The 25642-nt window shown below is 48.0% G+C and overlaps 1 protein-coding gene across 5 annotated transcripts in view; it reads right to left on the bottom strand.

Moving 5' to 3' along the window:
- MEGF6 (multiple EGF like domains 6) overlaps positions 1-25642 on the bottom strand; it is a 360321-nt gene that overhangs the window by 20351 nt on the left and 314328 nt on the right. For 4 of the 5 annotated variants that reach the window (XM_072608633.1, XM_072608635.1, XM_072608636.1 and 1 more), the window contains 13 exons: positions 15010-15135; positions 13970-14101; positions 13722-13850; positions 12803-12934; positions 11546-11674; positions 8338-8466; positions 7631-7759; positions 7284-7412; positions 5942-6070; positions 3249-3380; positions 2443-2571; positions 451-582; positions 108-236 (listed from right to left, as the gene is read on the bottom strand). In XM_072608633.1, coding sequence (XP_072464734.1) covers positions 108-236; positions 451-582; positions 2443-2571; positions 3249-3380; positions 5942-6070; positions 7284-7412; positions 7631-7759; positions 8338-8466; positions 11546-11674; positions 12803-12934; positions 13722-13850; positions 13970-14101; positions 15010-15135 — 1686 coding nt within the window. The remainder of the gene's footprint in view (positions 1-107; positions 237-450; positions 583-2442; positions 2572-3248; positions 3381-5941; positions 6071-7283; positions 7413-7630; positions 7760-8337; positions 8467-11545; positions 11675-12802; positions 12935-13721; positions 13851-13969; positions 14102-15009; positions 15136-25642) is intronic. The other variant, XM_072608634.1, reaches the window with a different exon arrangement.

The raw sequence follows: 25642 nt of genomic DNA on the forward strand, positions 1-25642 counted from the left end.
TTGTGAGGGGCTGGCTCTGCTCCTTCCCAGTCCCAGCAGGAGGCAGAGATGGGCTTGTCTTGTTGTATCCCTAACCCCCAGTGGCCAGTCTAGGCTCCCCAACTCACCCAAGCCACAGTCAGCACCAACATAGCCAGGAGGACAGTGGCAGGTGCCCGTGCTGGCATCACAGGAGCCTCCGTTCTGACAAGCACACAGGAGCTCACAGCTGGGGCCGTAGCGCCCAGGGGGGCACCCTACAGAGAAGAGAGGGAAGGGCAATCAGTGGGAAACACCTGCCCAGCCTTATCCCCCAGACTATCCTAGAGACTAGCCCTAGCTAGGCCCCCAGCTTTCCAAAGCTCCAAGTCCTTCATGTTGCAGGGAGGTGAGAGGGGAAGAATACAGGTGAGACAAGGGTGGAGATGCTACTGCCAAGGGGGTGCCCAGGCCCCAGAGGGTGGTACTCACGGAGTCGGCAGCCACTACCATAGAAGCCAGCAGCACACATGCATTCCCCTGTCACCGGGTGGCAGTCCTGGTTTTCACCAGAGCATTTGCACACCTGGCCACAGTTCACACCAAAGGTCCCAGGCCGACAGACTGGTGGGAGAAAACCCCAACAGAAGTGTCAAACTTCCCTAATCCTACTCCGCAAATTTAGTTCAATTGTTTGTTATATGGGAAGCACTTAATAAATGATTTTGTGTTCATTTTCATTCATAGTTTCACTCCAGATGAATAATATTTGCCCTTGATGAACGTAGAATGCTGGGCTAAGCACCTGGGATACAAAAACGACAAACGACACAATCTCTGCCCATAAGGAACTTAGCACCTACTGCTTAGGGGTGGGGGGTAGAGATAGAAATCTGTAAATAACTATAATCCAGTGCTGGGCATGATGGAAAGATCCAGAGAAAGGTCCTCTGGGAAATAAGATAGGGCCCAGTCAGTGACAACGGGGAGGGAGAAGGAAGGTTCCAAGTAGGAGGTCTCTTCAGAGCCAATCCTTGAAGGCAGGAGGGAGGGACTTCAGTGGAGTCAGAGAAGGGGGACTCTGTTTCAGATACAGACACTTACTAGATGTGTAACTCTGCGTGAGTCATGTTTGTCTCAGTTTCCTCAAATGTAAAATGTGGAGAATAATACCACCTACAGCCCAGGGTTGTGGTGAAAATCAATGAGATATTATTTGTAAAATGCTTAGCACTGTACTCTGTTGGCACATAGTAGGCTCTATATCAATGTTATGTTTCATCATCCCATCACCATTGTCATTGGTGGCGTTGGGGTTTGGGGTATTATTTTTTGATATTTGGTATCCAAACCAGCCTGGCAGGCAGGCTGCAAAGACCGGAACAGGAACCTATATTATTTGGTATTATTTTTAGATATAGAGAGTAATATCAACCAGGATACAGAGGTAAGAAGATCCATGAGGATGGGGGACAGAGTCTAGCTAGCCTTGAATATTGAATAGAGAGGCAGCCGTGGTGTGGCAGTGAGGAAGACCTGAGTTTGAGTCCTGCCTATGACCCATTCTGTCTTTGTGTGGACAAGTCACTTAACCTCTCAATGGTCTAGGCAACTTCCCAAGACAACAATTTTCAAAGAAGGTTGAGATCTGCATCATTAGGGGGAGTCTGCTCTTCTAGGAGTTCCCACTGTCAGTCCAATCGTAGGTCCATTTCCTAATCCTACCAAATATGTGAAGGTTGGACAAGAAAGAAGGGGCCAAGTTAGACTGTTGAAGGCGTTGAATGTCTTCGGCAAGAGAAGGGATTTTAATTTATTTGGTAGGCAAACTTAACAGGAGGTTGTTAAACAGAGGAGAAAACTGAGTTATTTCTGTGGACGATGGATTAGGGAAAGGACCAGTTGGAGACAGGGGGACAAGATGGGGGCTGTTACAATAGTCTAAGGAAGACTGATGTTGGGAAAGATTGAAGGCAAAAGGAGAAGGGGATGGCAGAGGATGAGATGGAGACATGGTGTCATGGGAGCAAGGACTGTGAGCTTGGACAGAAGTCAAAGACAGAATGGTCTGGTGCGCTATGGTTCACGGGGTCACAAAGAGTAGGGTATGTCCAAGTCAACAGCAACAAGTGAGATAAAATACAACAAATGAAAAGAAATTTAAACTCTTTGAAAGCAGGGATCATTCCTCCTTATCCAGCTTTGTATCCCCTTAGAACCAAGTACAGAAACTTGCAAATAGAAAATCAAGTGTTTGTAGACAGCTTAAAATGTCTTATTTATAGACTTTCTATATCAAGAGGCGCTATGATATAGCAGAGAAGGCACTGGGCTTGAAGACATTTATTGAGGTATTCACTTGCTGTGTGTGACTTTGGACAAGTCACTTACCTATTTTGTGCCTCAGTTTCCCCATCTGTAAAATGAGGTGACTGATCTGGAAGTCCCTATCCTCTCACACACCCACACTGTCCTGGTGCTTACCTTGCTCACAGCCAAGGCCCGTGAAGCCGAGGGGACAGCCGCACTCTCCAGTGATGTGGTTACAGGGAATGCCAGGGGCACAGGTACAGCGCTGGGTACAGGCCTCTCCAAACCAGCTTGGCAGGCAGGCTGCAGAGACCAGAGTAGGAACCTATGAGGGCCCCTTTGGGGAGGGGACCATGCAGGGCCAGGGCCAGGGACAAGGAGGCAGGCGGGGGCAGGACGGAGCTGTCAGATACAGGGTCCCCCAGTCCTCCTTGGTTAGAGCAGGAGAGGATTCAGGTACTGGGGTTCCTAGCAGATGGCCCAAAGGGCTCGATCTGCTCGATGCACAGTCCCCCAAGAACTGCCTTCTCTCTTCCCTTCCATGCAGGCTTAAATTTTGGGGGAGAAGAGGAAAAGGCAAAGAGAGAGGATGAAAATGGAGGTGGATGGGAGATGTTAGGAGGTAAGAGAAGGGAAGGAAGGGATCATGGTCCTTCTGGGAGGCCCCAGGCTAAACCTCTCCTTTAACAGATGAGGAGACTGAAGCTGGCAAGGTCACCAGCGTATAATAGGTGAAGGAGAGGGGAACCCAGAATCAGGGTTCTGTAACAGACAGCAGGAGAGGGAAGCGAAGGGGAGAGAGAAGGAAAGCAAGAGGCTGGTGGGAGGAGAAGCTAGAGGAGGAAGGGGAGGACAGGGGGAGGAGGAGAGAGGAAACAAAGGAGGAGGGACCAGGGGGCCAGGGAATAAAGGGATCCCCTCCTGCTCGTGGCCCCTTTGGCTCCTCCAAGAACGCAGTCATCCCTTCCTCCATCTTTCACCTTTTTCACATCGCTGGCCCCGCCAGCCTGGTGGACAGAGGCAGGTACCCGTGACAGGGTGGCAGGTTGGCACGCCAGGTCGACAGTCACACTGCTGGGCACAGTGCAGGCCAAATGTGCCCTCCGGACAAGCTGTAGCAAAGCAGACAGACAAGGGGTGTGGAGGGTGGGGCAGGGGGAGGACTGGGGCTGGTGGAGATGGTGGAGGCTCTGTCTGCTCCCAGGGCTTCCTGGGCTAATCCAAACCTCCCTCTCTATACAGAAGGAATAAGCTCTGTGGTTTGTGTTTGCTTAAACCCCCAGGCAAGAGGTCAGGTTTCTGTCTGGGGCACCATCACTGGGCCAGAGCCAGTAAGCAGGCTTAGGGAGCCCAGGTTGAAGTCAGGGTGTGTGGAGGGCAGGGGGCCCAGCCAGGCCCCCCACAGGCCCCACCATGGTCATAGTCTAGGCTTGGGGCTGAGACCTGTCATCTTTCCTAAGCCTCTGCATAACTTAAATACGTCCAGGCCTGCCTGCCTCATCATCCTGAAGCCGGACCTTCCCATACATGTACTGGGACTGACCAGCCTCAGGAAAGGCAGCAGAAAGGAAGGGAGGCCTCCATAGAACAGAGGAGAGGGACACTCAACTCTGAAGAACTCCAAACTCAGCTCCACTCCTCTGAGGTTGGTTTGGTTGGCTGGGCAGCTGGTCCGAACAACGCCCTCCCCCTGCCTCTCACAGCTGGGATGGAGCAAATGCTCTCAGCTGGTTTCCTGTACCTGCACTCACAGTGCAAGGACACTCAACACTGGCCGTGGGCCGAGAACCGAGGCCCTGAGGCATCCAGGAAGCTGGCAGGTCCAGCACGCCCGATGACCTGGGCTGGGGACCAAGTCACCAGGAAGGATGGGTCACGGTGCCAGAAGAGGTTTGCTCTGAACACACACACGCTGGCCAGGCTGAACTAATGAAAGGGGAGGCAGGGACAATACATGCAATTCTGCGTATATGACTGGGGGCAGACACACCTACCTCAAGTGTGGACGTGTTCATGCATCTATGACTAAGACTGTGTCTAGGCCTGCGTCCATATAGTTGAGGGGCACCCATGGAAGGCAGACAGATATGTATGGAAGGGAAATCTGCTTCTGGATGCGCATGTGAGTTAGGCATGACGGTGCGTGTCCCTTCAAGTGTGTATGTCTGGGCTTCTGTGACTTGGTGTGGCTTCAGGTAGAAGCCTGTGTGGGTGCACAGAGCTGTGCTTGCATTTGTGACTTTCATCTGTGCTCAGGAGCAGCAGGCAGCCCAGTGGCCAGAGCACTACACCTGGAGTCAGGAAGACCTGAGTTCAAATTCAGCCTCGGGCACTTACTAGCTGTGTGACCCTGGGTAAGTCATCTGCCTTCCAGGGTTTTTGTGAGGATCAAATGAGAAAATGACAGAAAAGCACAGGACCTGGCTAATAAATACTTAATAAAGAAAGCACTTAATAAATACCCCTCCCTCCCTCCTTCTTTTCTTCCTTCCTTCTTTCTGTCCTTCATTCTTTTCTTTCTCCCTCCCTCCCTTCCTTCCTTCCTCCTCCCTCCCTTCCTTTCTCCTTTCCTTCCCTCTCTCTCTCCTTTCCTCCTTCCTTCCTTCCCCTTTTCCTTTCTTCCTTCCTTTCCTCCACCCTCACTCCCTCTTTCCCTCCCTCCCCTTCCTTCTTTCCTGACTTATGTGACTGTGTACACACATGTTCACGTCTATTTATGGAGGACTAGTGTGGCAAAGGGCAAAGAGCACTGACTGAAGCTCACACTCCACCTCTGATGCTGTCTCTACTACCTGGGCAAAGTCATTCACCTCCCTGGGCCTCAGTTTCCTCATCTGTAAAAGGAAGGGGCTGGAATAAGTGGCATTTGCCTAGCATTCTTCCAACTCTATATTCATGGTTACTTCTGCCTCTAGACTCAAATGAATATATACTTTTAAATATAAATTGATAATAAAATAATTCACAAAAGCAAAACTCCTGCTTAGTTTTGGAGCTGTATATGCCCTGGCCCCACCCTGTCCTTCTAACCTCACTGCACATTCTTCCTCCTCCAGCCCTCTCTGACTCAGTCTGACAGGTCCGGTTCTCTGCTCCTCACACACAACCCTCCATCTCCCATCTCCACACCTTTGCACTGACCATTCCCCATGCCTCCTGACCCCCGCTCACAGATGAGCCATGTCTCCTGTCTGGGTGTCCTGCTCAGCCATCACCATGGACACAAAGACTTTCTGGATTTCCTTGAGTGGGAGTGCCCTCCTTCCCTAACCACCTGAGATTTATAGTCTCCTTTTACACATACTGTATATATGTCTTCTTGTCTCCCCCACTGGAATGTAAGCTCCTTTGAGTAGGGGCTCCTTCATTGATTATATTTCTATCTCCCTATGTTTGGTACACAGTAGGTGCTCAATAATGGCTCTTATCTGTTAGATTGTAAACTTCTTGAGGGCAGGGACTATCTTTTGCTTTTTTTAAATCCCTGGTGCTTGGCACATAGTAGGTGCTTAATGTTTATTGAATTGAAAACATATCTGTATGTCTATGTTCATTTGTACATGTACATGTTGACTGCATGTGCGCACACACATTTGTGTTTCTGCACGTGCTGTTCTGGGATGGTGTATCTGACAATACGGCTTGTGTGGGTGTCCGGGTGAGGGTCACTTACGGCTCTGACACTTGTCTCCAGTCCAACCAGCCCAGCAGGTGCACTGCCCTGTGCGCCGGTCACAGTGGCCCCCATTCAAGCAGTTGCAGCTCTGCCGACAGTCAGCCCCAAATTTCCCAGGGAGGCACTCTAGGGAAGCCAAGAACAGTAAGAGAATTCTCTGTGTCTCTAGGAGGACAGCTGGCCAGGAAGAAACCCCTGCTGGGGCTGGCCATCATTCCTGGTCAGGAGGGTGTCAGAGCCCATGTATTTCCTTCCATTCCTCTTTGTTTGAAAGCTAACACAGAGAAAGGTGTGGCAATGCAGAGTCCCATAGTGGGAAAAGGCAGAAATGCAAATTGGTCTCACATGAACCTCCTTCCCTTTGCAAACTACAAAGCTCTCCCTGTCCTAAGGACCAGGAGGGGTGACTTTGATTGGTAGACTCCTGCTTGGAAAAAATGAAGCTGTCTAAGGACAGACGGCCTTCCAGAAGGAGAAGAAAGGGTTTTGGAGTGAGGGCATCTGACTTCCAGGCACAATCCTAGTTGCTTTCTGTAGTCACTCTACATCCTAGCTAGGTCTCAATGTTGTCTTCTATACAATGGGAAGATTGGATGGGATGACCTCTGGCTCTGAATTCTACATGTCTCAGATCCCCTGGGGGTCATTAGAGCCTTGGGCAGGCAGCTGGCATGTCCCCTCTCTGCCCCTCCTCCCCTTCTCTACCATTCCCTTTCCTGAAGTTTGCCAGGATCCCCAGTGGAAGGAGGAGTACAAGAAGCTATTTACTCCCTGTGTAATCTCACTCTCTCTGGGCCTCAGTTTCTCCACCTACAGAATGGGGGATGAGGTGGAAAGAGATGGCGTCTGAGACTTTTTCAAGCTTGCACTAGATTCCAGGATCTCAGACCAGTCCCTGTTGATGTCAGGCGTATCACCATCAGCCCTCTGGTCAACCTGATTCCCAGTAATAACTGGGGCATCACTTTCAGCCTCCTGACCAACCCGATTCCCAATATAATCCCATAATTATTGCTTGTATTTTTATGGTGCTTTAAGGGATATAAAATGCCTTCCCTACATTGACCCCATGGGATAGGAAGTCCTAATATTATCCCTCAGGAAAACTGAAACTGGCCCCTGGTCACAAAGCTAGCAAATGTCAGAGCTGGAATTTGGATAGAGGCCTCTCCTTACTCCACGGCCAAGGCTGTCACCTACGTACATGCACATGAGTAACACACACACACACACACACATACATGGCATGAAACTGCATGTGAGGCTTTGGGGAGACCCACCTGACCCTCAGGATGCACACCCTCTATCCCTCCCGATAGCCCTTTTGTTTTAGACTCACCTTGCTCACAGGCCAGACCAACCCACCCCTCTGGACACAAGCAATGGCCCGAGACAGGGTCACAGGTCCCGCCATTTCGACAAAGGCAATGTTGGTGGCAGTTTGATCCATATAGGCCCACTGGACAAGCTGGAGGGAAGAAGAGAGAAATTTGGTTGGGGTTGGCACCATCCCCTCCAGAGGGCAGGTGGGTAAACAAGAGAAAAATGGGGGAGATCTGAATGGAAAGACTTTCATGAAGAGGATGAGGTGGGAAGTCACCTACTCCCCCGCTCCTCGAGCCCCTAGGACCCACTGCTCCAGTGAACAGTGAGCATGAGGAGGGCGGCCAGAGACCCAGGATTTACCTTGTTGGCAGGTGGGCCCCATCCAGCCAGGGGCACACAGGCACTGACCACTGACTGGGTTGCAGGATGCCCCATGAAAGCAGCTGCAGGACAGGCTACAGTTGTCCCCATAGGTGTGAGCTGGGCAGGCTGCAAGGGAAGAAGTAGGCTTGGGTGCTGACCAGACAAGACTGGGAGTAGAAACCCCCAAAGTAGGAGGGAGGAAGAGGAAGAGGGGGCAGAGAAACAGGACCTGGCAGCAAAGTAGCTGTAAGAGCCTATGTTTGCTTAGGCCCTGAGGCCTGCCCGTCCTCATCTGTTTAACAACCCTCCCTCCCTTCTTTCCAAGCCCAACTCAAGACAATTCAACAGGCATTTCTTAAGTGACTACTAAGTGCCAGGTGCTAGACACTGGAGATAAAAGGACATAAAGGTCCTACTTTAAAGGCACCTCCATTTTACCAAGATCCATGCCATGTACCCCAGACAGTACATGACAAGGAAAAGCAAGGCCAGTGGAGGAGTTGATCAGCCAAGTCCTTACAGGTTACTCTCCTATATCCAGCTCGTGGGCAGTCCTAGCCAGCATTTTAGCCCTGGGCTGACTTCTCCTGCTCCCCTGCTGCCTGACACCCTCTCCACTCCTCATCTCCCCCAATGTGTCAGGGATATAGGGCTCCCCTATTCCCTGAGCTAAACCCAAGGGGGCAGCTAGGACCATGACTCACTCTGGTTGCAGCTGGGGCCGATCCAGCCAGCGGGGCAGAGGCAGCTGCCGTTCACGTGATCACAGGGGGCCCCGTTGGCACACTGGCAAGCGCCTCGGCACTCCAGGCCAAAAAAGCCAGCAGGGCATTCTGTACAGGACACAGTCACCAGGCAGTGAGGAAGGAGACCCTGCTCTCGTGCTTTCCCCTAGTTGGGCTGGGGGTGTGAGGGAGGGATTTTGATGGAGTGCTGAATGAATCAGAGGATTTCATTTCAAATCTGGCTGCTGGCACATCCCCTGTGAGGTCTCAGACTAGTCACTTTTCTTTTCTGAGCCTCAGTTTCCTTGTCTGTAAAATCAAGGGGTTGACCAAGATGGCTTCTAAATTTCCTTCCATCTCTCAGTCAATGACCTATCCTGACCTTGGGCATGGTATTTTACCACTCTTGTACTCAATTTGCTAAAATCTGAGGGTTAGACATACACGGTCTCTTCTAGCTTTAAATCTAATTTTTACAGTCTTTGAAGATTAGCCTCTAACCAGCTCAGAACAGCATAGGTTAGCCAAGTCCTGACCTCTTCCTTTCCTCCCTGCCGCCCCAGACAGACAAACTCCCACCCAATTACACATTGGCCAATTTTCCAGGCCTCTCTCCTTCTCCTGCTAAGCCACAGAATGAGTTTTTCTTAGGAAAACCTCAGTGGCTTGGTTTCCATGGTGTCTAGAGATGTGAAGAAAGCCTGCTGCCAAGAGTTCTGGGAAAGCTTTGTCACTCGCTGCTGTCCCCTTGACAAAACAGGGATGTAGTCTTGCTTAGAAGGGCACACCTCCACTCTTCTGATATTCAAAACCCAGAGGGGTCACTGAAATGATGTCTCAATGATACAGGAAGGCGGTATGTAAGTAACAGGAAAGGATCTAGCAAAAGGGGGAGAGAAGAAAGATAGGGTTCAGAGAGATCCCGTCCTACAGGCTTTGAACCAGAGTAAATTATGGCCCAAGCCTTACCTGGGCCTCCTGGGGCTGGGAAGGGTCAGGGGTTTGGGGGAATCCTGGAGCCACAGAAGGGGCCCAGGGTCCCACCTCTGGAGAGTGGGGTTAACAGAGGCCTCTTGGGTAGCAGCCATCCCTTTTCCCTTGGCTCCTCTCAAGGTATCTGCTTATGGCACGCTACCCTGGAAGCTCAAGGTATTTGACGGATGCCAACAGGATTGGCAGGAGGGTAAGTTATCAACAGCCAAACCCCTGAGGGAGCAAAGCACCAACTTGTGAACTGCAGTCTGGATGGCTTCCTCAGCCTGGCAGCGCTTCCCCCTCCCCCTTTGGTGGGCTGAGGCAGGGGGTCCATTCCTTTGCCCTGGGCCAGGCCAGGAAAGGAACAGGGATGTCCCACTGCCCAAGAACACACTGCTTTTGGCAAACTGGAAGCTAAGAGCACGGGGATTTTTCTCCAAGATTCCTAACCTGCTTAAGCCACATGCATCCCACTTGTGACCACCCTTCTCACCCTCCCTGATGAAAGAGCATCATACATGTGGTAAAGAGGACCAAGATTGGGATTATTTCATTCTCCATGAAATAACAGCTCAGATCCTTTGTTCTGAGGGTTTGCTGGCTGTTTTCCAGCCCTTACCTCTCTCTCCAGGAAGGAGGACTCCCTTAGTTTCCAGGAAGGAAAAAAACAATCCCACTGACCTTTATGGACACCCAGACAGAGTTCAAATGAACAAGGGAGGGAAAATGTTGGGCACAGGGATCAAGGAGTGTGGGGAGCAGACAGGAGACGGCAGAGGAAAGCATGCTTTGCCATGGAGAAGAGTGGAGTTGTGAGGGCCTTGAGTTCACTCCCAGTGGGCCAGGGAGACCAAATGCCCCTCTCCTGGAAGAGTGAGAAGACTGAGCTCAATCAGGACATCTTTGGGTCAGAGATTGAAAGCTGAAAAGGGCCATTCAAGGCCAACTCCCTCATTTTACAAATGAAGAACCAGAGGCACAGAGTGGTTAACTATAATGCTTAGGATCACTCAGCTGGAAATATCTAAGGTGACATTTGAACAAGAGTCTTCCTGGCTTTCAGTTAGGTTCTCTATCCACTAGAGAAGGAATCACCTTGCTGCTAGAGGAGAGGCTTTGTGATACAATGAGAAAAACAGCTCCAGACTTGGAAGAAAGAGAGACCAGAAGAGAAAATCTGGCTCTGATATATCCTTGCCTTATGACGACAGGAAACCCATTCAGTCTCAAGCTCTTTACCTCTAAAATGGGAACAATGACATGTGTACTATATACCTCGCAAGACTGTTAGGAGATAATGGCTTTTAAAAACGCAAAGCACCAAAGAAATGCATTATTATAATTATCTGCTGTAATGAGAGAAAGCCTGGGGTAGAGAGTACATTCAACCATCTCCCCCCCACCCCCATGCCCACTTAACTCCAGCTGTGGAGTCAAAGAAGTTCCTGCCCTTCCTCTGACACATCCTGGCTGCATGACCCTGAGTAAGTCACTTAACTTCTAAGTGGCCATAAGTTGTGGAGAAGTTGTTCACCCTGCATTAGTAAAGTCTCTATCAATAATAACTCAGGATAGCTAACATTTACACAGCTCTTACTATGTGCAAGGCACTGTGCTAAACACTTTACAGCTGTTATCTCTTTTGATCCTTATAACTATCCCAGGAAGTAGGTGCTATTATGATTCTCATTTTACAGTTAAGGTGAGGCAAACAGGTTAAGTGACTTGCCCAGGGTCACATAGCTAGCAAGTGTCTAAGGCTGGATTTGAACTCAGGTCTTCCCAACTCCAGGCCTGGCACTCTATCCACTGGGGCACCTACTGTTATCATTGTCATCATCAGTGACCCTAGACAAGTCCCTCTCAGCCCTCTAGGCCATTATGAAGATGATAAATTGCAGAGAAGATGCTCATCTGCATTGGGAGGGAGTTTCTTCATTGGAAATCCTCTACGTGGATAAAGGCTAATGGAAAATCTCCCAGCTTCCCCCTCACCTACCTGTCTGTGGTCTGTCCCCAGCACACCAGGACCCCTGTGGACTTTTCAGGATTATCCCTGGAAGAGTGCCCCTCTCCCTGGCATGTTCCTGTTTCCAGAACTGGTTATACTCCCAACATCAGTAGGGCTGGGCTAGGACTCAGTGCCCTTGTTTTCAGTCCCAGCTTCTCAGCTCCCTGGGGAGGGTGGTAGAGGGGACCCTGCCAGACTCACCCCGCTCACAGAAGGTTCCCCTCCAGCCAGCCCCGCAGGTACAGGCCCCACTGACGTGGTCACAGGCTGCTCCATGGTCACACTGGCACCGCCGGCTGCAGCTCAGCCCAAACCAGCCCTGTGGACACTCTGAGACATGCAGACAGCTGGGTTAAGGCCTAGGGTGGGCTCCTTATGTCCCCAGGCCTGCCTCCTTCCCTTCACTGATGGGGGGCAGGGAGAGAAGCACAGAAATCATACCAGATGGGCCTCTTTCCATGACCACTGTTGGGGTGGGTTATGGCCTGTTAAAAGCCTCAATAAAGTCTTCCAAAGACAAAGGGAGAGCCCTCTGGCCTCCCACTGGGCCTCCTCAGCCAAGTCCAGACAGAGCCTGGAGTCAGAGTCGTGAGACCAGTGCGGAATGAGGCAGAGTGGCCCAGGAGGCCCCCACCCCCACCCCCATGGCCTGGGAAGGCATGCCTGGGTTCACTTTTAGCCAAGATCACCTTGATCCAGTTACTAAGCTCAACTTCAGATGGGTTCAGATCATACATTTAGAGATGGATTATAGATCACCTAGTCCAGTGCCCTCATTTTACAGTACAGGAGACGAGTGACTTGCCTAAAGTCTCACAGATAAATGGGGAGAAGAGGCATTTGAACCAGCTCCTCTGACTTGAAAGCCAGCTGCCTTTCCACAGCAACCTGGCCCTTGCTACATGTTCACAGAGTCTTCTGATGTAAGGCAAAAAGAGTCTGGCACAGGAGAAAGAGTACTGACTTTAGTAGAGGGGTCTGGGTTCAAAATCTGCCCCAATGCTAACTTCTGGTGTGACTTTGGACAAGCTGCTTAACCTCTGCTGGCCTCAGTTTCCTTCAATGTAAAATGAGGGGCTTCAGAGGTCCCTTTTAGCTCTAAATCTATTAACCTTCTTATAAAAACTCCCTTTTTAGTAAGATAATATTTTGTCAAACTATTCTCTGTTTTAACAATGGTTATAGAAATAGAGAGGCCATGATGGAATTTCCCCTCCCAGCCCCAAACATCGGTCTAGATGAGTTCAGAGTAGAAGGATCCCACTCAACACGCTGGAAAGAGGCAGATCTGACCAGAATTCTGAAGCTCCCCTCCCCCATCAGTGAGGGGAAGGGAGTGGACCTGGGGAGATATGGACAGCAGAAGGGAGCTCCCAAGAGGGTACCTGGTGGGTCACTGTGACCCAGGAGACCTTTCCCCATTGATCAGAGGACCACCCCACCATGGGTGGCACTCACTTTGGTCACAGCGCACACCAGTGTAGCCGGCCTCACAGATGCACTGTCCGCTCACTGGATCACAGCTCCCGTGGGTGTAGCTACAATTGCAGAAATGCCTGCAGTCTGGGCCCCAGCGCCCCACGTCACAAGCTGAAACGGAGCCTCAAGTCACCACTCTGCCCCACCGAGAAGCCTCCCAAACAGGGATTAGCTGGTGACAAAGAGAGTCTGGGAGACACTCTCTAGGTGGTAGGAGGAAGGGTAGGGAGCTGAGCCATGCAGGGGTCAAGAGGAGGGGCAAGGAACAGGGAAGGCACAATGGAAGAAAGCATCCAGAGAGCAAGCTAGGGCGATGGTGGGCATGGGATGCTCTCCTTTATTCCAACTCCAAGGAACCAATCTTAAGACACCCTCAAGGAGCGGAGTCCCTGGCAGACACGAATGGAACAGAGACAGCGGAAGCCTCCTGTGTGAGTAAGGGATATAGATCTTATAGGGACCTCAGGATACAGAATATCAAGCTGGGGTGGGGAAGGGTGTGCTTTAGAACACAGAATGTCAGAACTGGGCAGGGGACTTAGAACATGGGATGTCAGAGCTGGGGGAACCTTAGGGACAGAGGATGTCAGAGCTAGGAGGTCTTAGAACTTAGAAATGGGATATCAGAGCTGGTGGATCTTAGAACAGAGAATGTTAGAGCTGGGATGACTTAGAAATTGTCTAGTCCCAAAGCCTGCTTTCACAGATGAAAAAGTTGAAGCCCATAGAGATTAAGAGACTTGCCCAAGGCCACACAGGTGGTAAGGAACAGAGCACAGAAAGCATGGGAATGGTGCCCTAGTTCACAAGATGGGGAGAAGGTGACTGACCAGAGGCCGAAGGATTCCCATTTTCAAGGCATGGCTTTGGTCTGCCCTGATCACTACCTGCTACTTACCTCTTCTACAGTTGATGCCAGTCCAACCAGGAGCACAGCTACAGTGCCCAGTCACAGGGTGGCAGTGCCCATCATTACCACAGGAGCATCGGAGCTGGCAGCCTGGCCCAAATGAGCCTGCTGGGCACACTGCAGCAAAGAGGGGAGAGGAGTGCAATGAGCCCCTGGCACAGGAGGCAGGCCATGTGGGTGTCTGTGCCATGTATCTCTGGTCAATCCCCCAGTGGGAATGAGGAGGGGACACTCACGGTCCTGGCAGTGACTGCCGATGTATCCAGGGAGGCACAGGCAGACTCCGGTCACCGGGTCACAGCCAATGCTATTGTCACAGGCAGGGCAGATCTCTTGGCATCCAGGACCCCAGCGCCCATCAGGACAATCTAAACCCCCAGCCCAGCAAAGTGAGGTCAGCATGTGCTCAGACCAGACTTCCTTTCTTCCTCAAAAATTCACACAGGTATTTGATGCTTTGGAAAGGCTAAAAACACTATATCCTGGGGCAGTTAATAGCTAATACTGAACCTGGGAAGGGAGTCTGGTCTCCATAGGATCTACTGTGGATTTATTTGGGCACATGTCAGGTCTGTAGGTTGTGTGTATGCGTGTGCATATGCACATGTAAATATGTGTGTATGAGCAACTCAAAGGCACTGAAAAAGCGCTCAGAAAAGTGGTCTACTATAGAGAGTAATAATATTATTACACTAACTTATTATATTAATATAGCACATGATATATTTATATAATAAATAACACATACTGACATACCAATAATATGACAACCGCTCATTAAAAGCGGTTTACAGTAAAGACAGTGAGGATGGTCATTTTAATAATGTTAGTGATAATAAGGATAGAGATGAGCCTAGACTTGTGAATTCGTTGATACAGAAAGGTCTTAGATGAGAAAATTCTCTTCACTAATGCTAATGCCCTTTCCTCTGAAATCGGGATCCAAATCTCTCTGGGAAGTGAATCCCCAGTACCATAGGATCACTGCCACTGCAATGTATGGTCTTCGAGAGTTTCCTCATCCACTCCGAAGTTAAGTGGCTTGTCCAGGGACACACAACCAATATGCGTCAGATGTGGGAATTGAAGCTAGCCCATATTCTTTCTGCTAGTTATACCAACTTCCCCTCCAGAACATATGGAGAAGTCGTTCCCTCAAAATGGCAGAGAGAAGAGGTGACGGGCACGAGGCTGCCAGCTCCTCTGGAGATGGCTGGAAGAGCAGGCAGATGCCCAGGCCTCAGACACCGACTCTAGCTCCTGCTCAGTCTCTCACCTTTACTGCACTCATCCCCAGTCCTCCCTGCAGGACACAAACACTGTCCTGTGACCTGATCACAGGGGGCCCCTCCGCAGGAACAGGATCCAAAACAATTACTGCCAAATTTTCCTGCAGGACATTCTGTGGGATGGAAACAAAAAGCAAAGGGTTAATTGGCTTTGTTCAGGAAATCAGCCCCATGCGTCTGAAAACTGTCTCCCAGACACATTTTAGGATCCTACTTCCTAGAATAAGAAGTAGAAGGGACCTGAGAGGTCACCTAGACAAATACCCTATGTGGTAGATGAGGCCCACAGAAACCAGGTGAGATTAGCAGGGAAACAGGTAGAAGGTGATGGACTTGTGATACTTATACTATTTTTCCAACTTTGGCTATGCCAAACAAAGTTCTCCCATTCTGCAATCCAACACAGAGTAGATCCTCTAACTCTGCAGGCTCTGTCAGGAACTGGGTCTGAGGTATGAGTTGAAGAATAAAGTGGCACTGAGGATAGGCAGGCAGGGGTCAGAGTCAAGTGTCAAAAGTAGTCAGATGTGATCAAAGCCAAAAGGCCAGAGTTGGTCCATGAGTGTCATAGGCTAGGCACAGATATTGAGGGCTCTGTCCAGCACCCTGGATAGCTCCCTAGGATGGAAGAGGCATGGGAGAAGTCTAAGAGTGAGATACAGACCTACTTGGTTGATTCCACCCCTTTGATCTCTGGTTATTAAAGGGAACTTATCCATATATGCCCAATTTGTTCCCTATGGTACTGGGGATTCATTTCCCAGAGAGATTTTGGTCTTCATTTCAGAGGGAAGGTCATTGTATTTGGTGAGACTTGAGGCTCCAGGAGAGTGCCCTTATTCCTTATTCAGGAAAACAAGTCAAGGTGAGGGGGAAAGGAATAATTACTAAACCATTCAGCTTCTAAATGCCCCATCACTTAAGGATCACATGCTCCATTCCATGGACCCCCCAGTATCCCAGAGGACAATGGCTGGTAGATTAAATATAAGCAACTCAATGAAAGAATTGATCTGATGGGGAGAAATTTTCTTCCTTCATATCAAAGGTTCATTTTAAGCATGAATCAGTCCACTGGACCCAGATGGCTCTGGAGGAGAAAGTGAGGTTGGTGACCTTGCACAGGTCTCCCTCACTCAAATCAAAGTCAACTGTGAGTCATGTCATCATCTTGATGTCACAGTCCTCTTCGAGAACAAAGGACAAACACAACAGGATGGCCCTAGAAAGCAAAGGGGTATTTATCCTCTCTGCCACACTTTTGGGTTCTTTTTTTTGGAAGGAGGAACTAAGGAGGTAAAAGACATACACGTTGATGATGGACAAATATACTGTTCTTTAGCTCTGTGGAAACTTCCTATTCCAAAAACACTGCCTTTCCCTTACACTATTTGTGGGAGACCTGGGGCCTGAGATACCTTCAGATACCCCTGTCCTCCAAGTAGGAGGAATGGAAGCAGAAATAGACAACAATGCCAGGGAGTCAGCCGTCACCAAGTCACTTAATCCAGTATCCAGCTAGACAAGGACTAGGGTCTTTTGCAGGAAGGTGATCATAGAATGTTGGAGCTAGAAAGAACTTTGAGATAATGTAGTCCAATCCTCTCATCTTGCCTATGAGGATGCTGGGGTTCAGGATGCCTAAATAGCATGTTCCTTCTCACCTGGTTGGTATCAGAGTCAGAAATGGGATCTAAGTCTCCAGACTCACAGTCCAGTGCTCTTTCTACTATATACTGGGAAACAAGGAGGCACCCAGGAAATCCTTGTTGACTTGACTTGTTAGGGTGCTATCTGTACATTCAAGTGCAAATCATGACTGGACACACCTGGAACTTCCTGAACTATGAAGCTAGGATTGAGACACTGTCATCCTTTAGGCACTCACCCAGTTTCAAAATTTTAGACTCAGCCTTGACGCCTCCCTCTCTTTCACACCCACATCTAATCAGTCCCCAAGTCTTGTTTCTACTTTCAAAACATCTCTTGCAATCATCCCTTTCTCACCACTGCCACAGCTACCACCCCAGTTCACTTCTCATTTGGACTGTTACAAGGGCATTCCAATTGGTGTCCCTGCCTCTCCCCTCACCAATCTGCCCTCCACACAGCTGCCAAAGTGATAGGCCTGAGGCCCAGGTGTCATTATGTCACTGGCCTGCTCAAGGAACACCAATGGCTCCCTTTCATCTCTGGGACAAAATACAAACCACTCTCAGGTATAATCTGGCTCCTATCTAGCTTTCCCAGTTTCTATCATTCAGTACTCCCTTCCAGTTATTGGCCTCCCAGCTATTCCTCATACTTGACAGTCCATTTCCTATTGCCATGCCCTTGGGGTTGATGGTCTCCAGTGTCTAGTATGCACTCCCTTCTGACCTCCACTTCTCAGAATTCTCAAATCCTTTCAAGGCTCAGCTCAAACCCTGCCTCTCACATAGGGTCTTCCCTAATGCCCCCCATTTGCTATTGCCTCTCTTCCCACCCATTATATTGTCTATATATTGGATTTACTTCTCTGTGTATGGAATGGTTTTCCCCCAATGGAACAAAGGCAGGAATTGTTTTAATTCTGTCCTTGTATCTCCAGGGCTTAAGACAGGTCCAACTATTTTTTAGATATTTACTAAATGCTTATAGGACGAATGAATGAATGAACCAGCTCCCTGGATTTAGTCTAAATTTCGTTTCATTTCTCCATCATTCTAGATGGGAACCTGTGAACCACAGCCCTTTCCTCAGCTAAGCTATGAAAAGAAAGCCGAAGGCTCGTGATTTGCAGGGGAATTCCTCCATCTCCAAATATATTGCTTCATGCCTCTGGCCTGCCTTGCCCACAGTCATCCAGCCTCAATACTTCCATCCCTTCAAAGGCTAGAAAACCCAGAATAGTGCTCAAGGGCCAGAGGCCAAAGAAGAAAAGGCCAGCCTCTCCCATGTGCCCACAACTCTCTGGCTCCTACTGGAAGAAAAATGACCAAGCATCTATTATGAGATGGGAATAAGAGTCTCTCCAGCCCTGGGGCTGTTTGTCTAGCGAGAGGCCTAAAGATGGCACAGCTTCCTCAGTCCTCTGCATTCCAGCAGCTTAGGGGAAACACAAAACCACTACTGATTTTAAAGTTTAAACAGCCAGGTCTAAGATGGAAACTGGATCCCACCAGTCCAACTGACTCATAATGAGTGACGAGCAAACTTCAGAGTGTTTGGCAGGGCCTGGGAAATCATGTGGGCCAGAATGTTTATCTGAGACTTTATGCAAACAGCTCTGCCTTCAAAATAGGTCTAGAAAACTCATAGGATTCCCAATGCTTCTTAATTTGGCTCACCACAAGCGGGGTCTCACTTAGCCGGCCTCTGTCCTTGCACTGAACCAACGGTCCAGAGAGGTTTGCAAACATCAGCTCACACAGACACACAAACTCACGCAACTTGATCATTAAGCTGCAGGAAGCCCATACGTACTTCCAACATGAGGGAGTTGGGGTGAGCTACAGTCTGGTGACTCAACAGCTTCTGAACTGTAGTAGGGATAGCTCAATCTTTCTTCCAGGGACATGGGGCACAGCAGATGGTCACTTACAACAGTAGGCCCTCTCTGCAAATCCTTCTACTTTATACGTGTCTTCTATGGACCTAGTTACTTCACTGTCTTCCCCAGTAGAAATGATAAGTTTATCAAGGGCAAGAATAGAGTTTTTTTTGCTTTTCTTTATATCTCACAGTGTCTGGAATACAGTAGGTATTTAATAAACACATCTTGACTGCCTGACAATCCCTATCATCTGTTTGGAATGATTTAGGTGTGGTCCTTCCTAGAGACAGGATATTAATGAAAGGAGGTCATATTCTGTCCTCAGATCTATGATTCCAAATTCCATTTTCTGCTCCTTGACTATGGCCAAGAAACCTAACATCTACATATGTCAATCAATCAATCAACATATGAAGTGCCTACTATGTGCCAGGCGCTGGGCTAAGTACTGGGGATACAAAAAGAGATTAAAGACAGGTCCTGCCCTCAAGGAGTTTACAATCTAATGTGGAGAATGATTAGCATTCCAAAGAGCTTTAAAGTCTGCAAGCATTTTAAAAATATCACCTTGTTTTATTCTCACAATGCCTTTGGAGGTAGGTACCATTATTACCTACACTTGACAGATGAGAAAACTGAGGTGAACGGCAAATGACCCACCTAGGGTCACACAGCGAATAAGTGTCTAAGGCAAGATTTGAACCCAAGTCTTATTAACATCAGGCCCAGAGCTCTATCCACCACAGCACTGGGCCATCTCAGCTTTCTTACCAGCAAAACGAAACTAGTTGATCTTCTATCTTGCAAATGCAAGGCAATCTATAGAAAGAGAGCCTTAGATTTAAAACCAAAGGATCTGTGTCACCTTGTGTCAGTCAATTAACCTCTGTGGGCCTCAGTTTCCTCATCTGTAAAAAAGAGCTAAACCAAATTATCTCTGAGATCCCTTCCAGCTCCAGACATGAGTCAGTCAAGTAGTACTTATTAAGTACCTACTATGTGCAAGGCATTATTCTAAGTGCTGATCTTAAGAAAGATGAATGAATGAATGAATGACTTTGACAGTTCACATGCTACTTTGTCCCAAGAGGATTGGTGCCATGCTGATGTGATTATTTCTGTCAATAGTAATCAGTAAATTGGCATTCTCAAAGGACTGAGATTTGCCTAGCACCCTGATCCTCACAAAATCTCTATTAGGGACAGTAAACCCTAGTTATTAGTGACCCCATTTGGAAACTCAGGATCAGTCAAGTGACTTAACCACAGACACGCACTAATACATACATGGAGTAGAATATGAATCCAGGCTTTTCTGTCTCCAAGTTCAACCCACTGGTGCCTCCATGTCTGCCATTTTAAAAGGTCAAGTCTACTCACAGAAGGTTACCATCCCTAATGCCGCAGGGCCCTCTGAAGTCCTGAGAAGGGCCCCAGGATGACAGTGGTTTGTGACTAAGCCCTGCTGATCTCCTGTTGTGAAGCAATCATTGTATGCACACATAGAGCCCCCCAGGAAAGAGGGAAAGGGGTGGGGGAGAAGAGAAAGGCCCCTGCTTTGAGCTTTATAACAACATAAGAGAATTTTCCTTTCATTCCTTGTCTCCACTAATTGGGGGCAGATGCACAGCATGCTTACTAATAGTTTCCAGAATCAAACAACAGTCAAGAGCCCCCCAATTCTATAAAAATGTCTGTGTTATTTCCTGTGACTCTGTCCTGAAGGATTTTAGGCCCTGAAAGAAAAAAACACAGTAGGGGGAGAGTTGGAATTGAAGTTTTCTCTTCCCTTCTGGTCTCCAGAGGTGATGCTATTGACTTCAGAGAGGCAAGGGAGCGTGTGAGGAACTGGTGATGAGAATGGGTTGCTGGGTGGGGCCTTGCTCTGTGGATGACGACAGGCCCACCCCTCACCCCAACAGGGAAGGCATCACATATGAACCAGATGGAACAAAGAAAAGAATCCGAGGATCCTGGAATGTTGAGATTGGAAGGGACTTCAGAAGCTGTTTAGCCTAACCCATACTTGAACCAGAATTCTTTCTACTGCATCTCTGACAAGTGCTCATCCATCTCTGTTTAAAGACTCACAAGGAACCTATTGCCTCCCCAGGAAGTCCATTCTACTTCTGGAAAGCCCTCTCACCATTAGGAAGTTTTTCCTAATGTCAAGCCTAAATTTAAATTTGCCTCCTTGGAACATTTATCCTTTATTGCTGTTTCTCTCTTCTGGGGCCAAAGAAAATAAAGCAGAAAATTGCCTCGTAAGCTCCAGAGAGCAACGGACTAACCAGTCTTTGCTATATCTGGTCACTCACTCTGTTAGTGAGGTTTTAGTCATGAACCATAAAGCTGGGCTTAAAGTAGTGCCCTGCCTATGCTGCCTCCAGTTTCCAATTCCAACTCTCCTCCTACCATGTTTTTTTTTTTCTTTCAGGGCCTGAAATCCCTCAGGAAAGAGTCACAGAAAATAACACAAGTCCATCATCCCCAAGAGTCACCAGATGTCAATGAGAAACCTACAAGGTGCTGGATGCCTTTCTGGGGTGGCTTGAAATTACGGCCGTTAGAGATATATTTTGGAAGGTTAAGGCATTGCCTCTCTTTAGGTGAAAAACTCTCTGGCAGCCATTACAAATTAATCTATTGGCTGGAATAGCATGGCAGAACATAAAGAATTCTTAGCTCAGTATCAGGAGATCTAAAATTCCAGACCCAGTCCTGCCCCTAGCTAGTTGGATGTCCTTGAGGCAACACACTTGCCCTCAGGTAACCTATGTTTAAAATGATGAGCTCCAAGGTCTCTCCCAGCTTTAACAGGGATGTCGTTCCAGGGATCTGCCCTTCATAAGGGCTTAGACTGACAGAACTTGGATTTGAACCCAGGCCATCTGACTCTGAACCCAGCATCCTTTTCCCTTTTCACACTACCTCCCAGGTGCCAGACACACTTTGCTTCCTTTGGAGTCATACTGGGACTACAAGCCTATCTGCCAGGTAGTAGACAGAGAACTCCTAAGGAGACTTCTCTGAAGCAGCTGTTTACAAGTTACTTTTTGGGCATGTCGTATTGTTTGCTTTTTCAAAGGATTGGGGAGGGATTGGAGGGAGGGAGAGAATTTAGAACTCAAAAAATTAAATAAATGCTTGAAATAAATAGATGAACAAATGAATGAATAGATAAATGAAGAAAGGAAGGAAAGAAAGAAGGAAGGAAGAAAAGAGAAAGAGAAAGAAAGGAAGGAAAAAAGAAAAAAGAAAGGAGGGAGAAAATGAAGGAGGGAGGAAGGGAAGAAGGAGAAAGGAAGGAAAGAAAGGAAGAAAGAAGGGCAGGAGGGAAGAAAGGAAGGAAAAAAGGAAGGAAGAAGAAAGAAGGGAGCAAAGAAAGAAGGGAGGAGGGAAAGAAAGAAAGAAGGAAACAAGGAAAGAAAGAAGAGGGAGGAAAGGAAGAATGAGAGGAAGGAAAATAAAATGAAAGAGCAAAAGGGAGATAAATCAATGCAAATTATTCCTGGATAAGGGAGAAAGATCCTCACTTATCTAAGTGATTTTCCTTAGCTCTAGCTGGCAGGGACCTTAGAGTCCATATAACCCAATGCCCCATCATTTTATAGAGGAGGAAACAGTCCTAGAGAAATAATTTGCACAAGGTCTCACTCAGTTTTCTCCTCCATAAAAATGAGGGAAGGGATTGGACTACGTAGATTGAAGATCCTTAACCTATGGTCCCAGAAGCTAGTTTTTTAAAAACACATTTTGATAACTTCAATATAATTGGTTTCCTTTGTAATTCTATGTATTTTATTTTGTGCATTTGAAAACATGACTCTGAGAATGGGGCCCATGGGAGTCACCACGCTGCCCAAGGGATTCGAGACATATAAAAATGGTTAAGAAGTCCTAAAGTCCATGAACTCTAGGGTCCCTTCCACTCTCAGTCTCTGGTCCTATCCCCCTATAAGGAGGATTAGACCTCAGGTCCTTATCCTCCATCTCCAACCCTCTCTTCATTGAGTCCCACTGTTGCCCCTCTTAAGCACATGGCATTTGGTCCAGCCTGGCCTGGCTGATGCCTCTAGCCAAAAAGGATCCTGTCTATCCTGCCTCTCACTAGGGATAGGAGTCAGGGGCACCCAGGCATAGTCCCAGCATCAAGACTCCCTCTCCCCCAGCCCCGGGCTTTGGCTGGGAGCAGAAGTGGCCAAACCTCTCTATCATTCTCTTGGCCTGGGGCCCCGACTGGTGAAAGCTTCTCTCCAGAGCCTTCCAAGGGATATTAATGCTTCCCTGTTTCCTGCCTTGTTCTCAATCCCCTACTATAACCACGAACCTAATTAGAATCTCATTTGTCTCCGGCTGAGTGGGTGTAGATGAAGAAGGACATAGAAGCCAAGAGAAAGTTCAGACCTGCCTGTGGTTACCACAGGCAGCTGGAGCCCAAGCAGGGCCCCCAGTTATTCATGTTGTGGGTTTTCATTTTTCGCTTTTTTCCATCCCTATCTGATGATGATGGCATTTAGGTATTTCCTATCAGTCATGAGAAGGAAAGATACTTTGAAGGATGAAAGCATCATGAAAAAATAAATCTAAAAGTCCATATTCCCTTGGTGTTCAAAGCCCAGGGGGGAAAATGGATTATTTATCCAACTCTTCAATAATTCAAAACCACTAAAACCTCACATAGGTAAATGGGGATGTGGAAAAGGATATGCTACCTATTTGCTTGTCAGAGTGCCAGCTTCAAGGAGTTGGCATGAGCACTTGGATGGGGAGTCGAGAGGATCTGAGTTCAAATCCCAGTTCTGTCCCTGGCTCACTGGGTGGTCTTGGGAAAGTCGATTTCCCACTCTGGGCTTTGGTTTCCTCATCCATAGGATGAGGGAGGTTGGACCAGATCTCAAAGGGCCCTTATGAGCCCAGGGGCCAACCCCAAATCACATGGCTCTTCACCTAATCATCTACCGTGGCATGCTACTCAATTTATACTGTCTCTGGAGAATCAGGCTGGGAATTAGGCAGGGGGCTAGGAGGCTCCCTGCCTGATAGAGGGGGAGAATCTATGAGTCAGGAAATCAGGCTTCTGTTGTAAACCAAGAAATGCTTGCTGACTGACCAACTTCTGCTGGGGGATCTGTCCTTACTCACTGCATGACTTCACCTCAGCTGTCTGAAAAAGGGGGAAGGAAGGAATGACGCGGGCTTTGTGGTTCCCCAGGACACTCCTTAGGAGCAAGGATTGTTTCAGGCTTTCTATTTATATACCTAATACCTGACCAGTGCCCCACACCAAGCAGGCACTTAATAACTGTTTGTGGATTGATGGGTGTTATCTCCCACCTCTGGGCTTTGGTCTCTCCTTCCTCAAATGCTTTTCCTTTTCACCTTTGCCTTTCAGGACCCCTAATTTCCTTCAAAGCATGGCTTAGCTTTATACTAGGCTTTTTCTAATCTCCTCAGTCATTAGTAATTTCTGACATTTTGTATTTAATTTGGTGTGTTTGTATATGCATGTATGTATGTATACATGTCACATTTCTACATGTATTGTATGCATATTTATATATGGTATATGTAATCGAATATATCACACATCTGCAGTATATGCTACACATAATCCCAATATATACACATATACATAGCACATAAATAGAGTATGTAGGTATATATAGTATATATATAACGTATGCGTGTAACATATACGTATATAGAGTATTTTGTTGTTATTCAGTCATTTCAGTTACATCCAGTCTTCATGACTCCATTTGGGGTTTTCTTGGCAAAGATACTAGAAAGGTTTGCCATTTCTTTCTCCAGTTCATTTTGCAGATGAGGAAACTGAGGCAAACAGGTTAAGTGACTTGTCCAGGGTCACACAGCTAGTATCTGAGGCCAAATGATAACTCAGGAGGATGAGTTTTCCTGACTCCAGATCCGAGACTCTATCCTCTGTACCACCTAGCTGCACATGTGTGTACATGTATATACATATATAACACACAGGTGTGTGTATATATGTATGCATGTAGTATTGTGTGCATGTGTGCGTGTACATACACACATTTTTTATATTTGCCACCTAGCTGCATATATATGCTATAGATCTGCTTCATACATATATTTTACATATACACATATACTTGTATATTCATGTACAGTGTGCATCTACCTGCATGTGTGCATATGTATAGATAGGATGTGCATGTGTGTATGTTATATATATGAGAAAAGAGAGACGGGACCCCAGAGAACAAAATGCACAAGGCACAGAAGTCTCAAACTCAAACTAAACCATACATAAGGATTCCTGCAGGTCCCATGTCAACTCAGAAAACCACATAGTAATATTACCTATGTTCTACTACATTTTTATTATATCGTATTTATTTTTTACTTTGTCACCAGTTCTGAACCCCATTTTCCTCTGGTCCTAGATCCAACATGGGGGTGAGGGATGATGCATATGTGAGTGACCAGAGACTTGGCCTCTCATGCTTCCTGGCTTGGGGTAACCTCAGGGAAGTCCCTTAACCTCCCACTGTTCTTGGCTCTGCTCTAGGACTAATGTGTCAGGGTGCCAATCTGAACCAGTAGAGGGAGTTTCCTTTCCCTGGGAGTTACCTGGACTCCAGGTTCAATCCCTGGTCCCTTTCATGGGGAATGGTCTGTCTTCTCTTCCTCCTCAGTCATTCCTTTCCGGATACAAGAGGACAAAACCCAGCCCCTGCCATCTAGCTCATCATTTTGCCTGGTGCCTTTCTCCGGCCTCACTGCAGTGACACAGCTACAACGCCAGGAGGATTTCTCTGTCGGGCACACTGCAGTCACACTGGCTTCCTTTCTGTTCTCCTTATGGCATGTCCTACCATCCACCTCTGTCCATCTGAGTGGGCTGTGCCCTGGACCTGGAAAGCTCTCTTTCCTCCCCTCCACAGCACAGCTTGGGTGCTGCCCCTCCCACTCCCGATGGCTGGTATTGAAATGACCCTGGATGTATTTGGTGTCCACCCATCTGTGTCCAGATATTGTTTCTCCATTTGCATCCCTCGCACTTAGCTCAGAGTGTGGCACCCAGGGAGACCTGAATG

This window comes from Notamacropus eugenii, chromosome 5, assembly GCF_028372415.1.
Source record: "Notamacropus eugenii isolate mMacEug1 chromosome 5, mMacEug1.pri_v2, whole genome shotgun sequence".
Taxonomy (NCBI): domain Eukaryota; kingdom Metazoa; phylum Chordata; class Mammalia; order Diprotodontia; family Macropodidae; genus Notamacropus; species Notamacropus eugenii.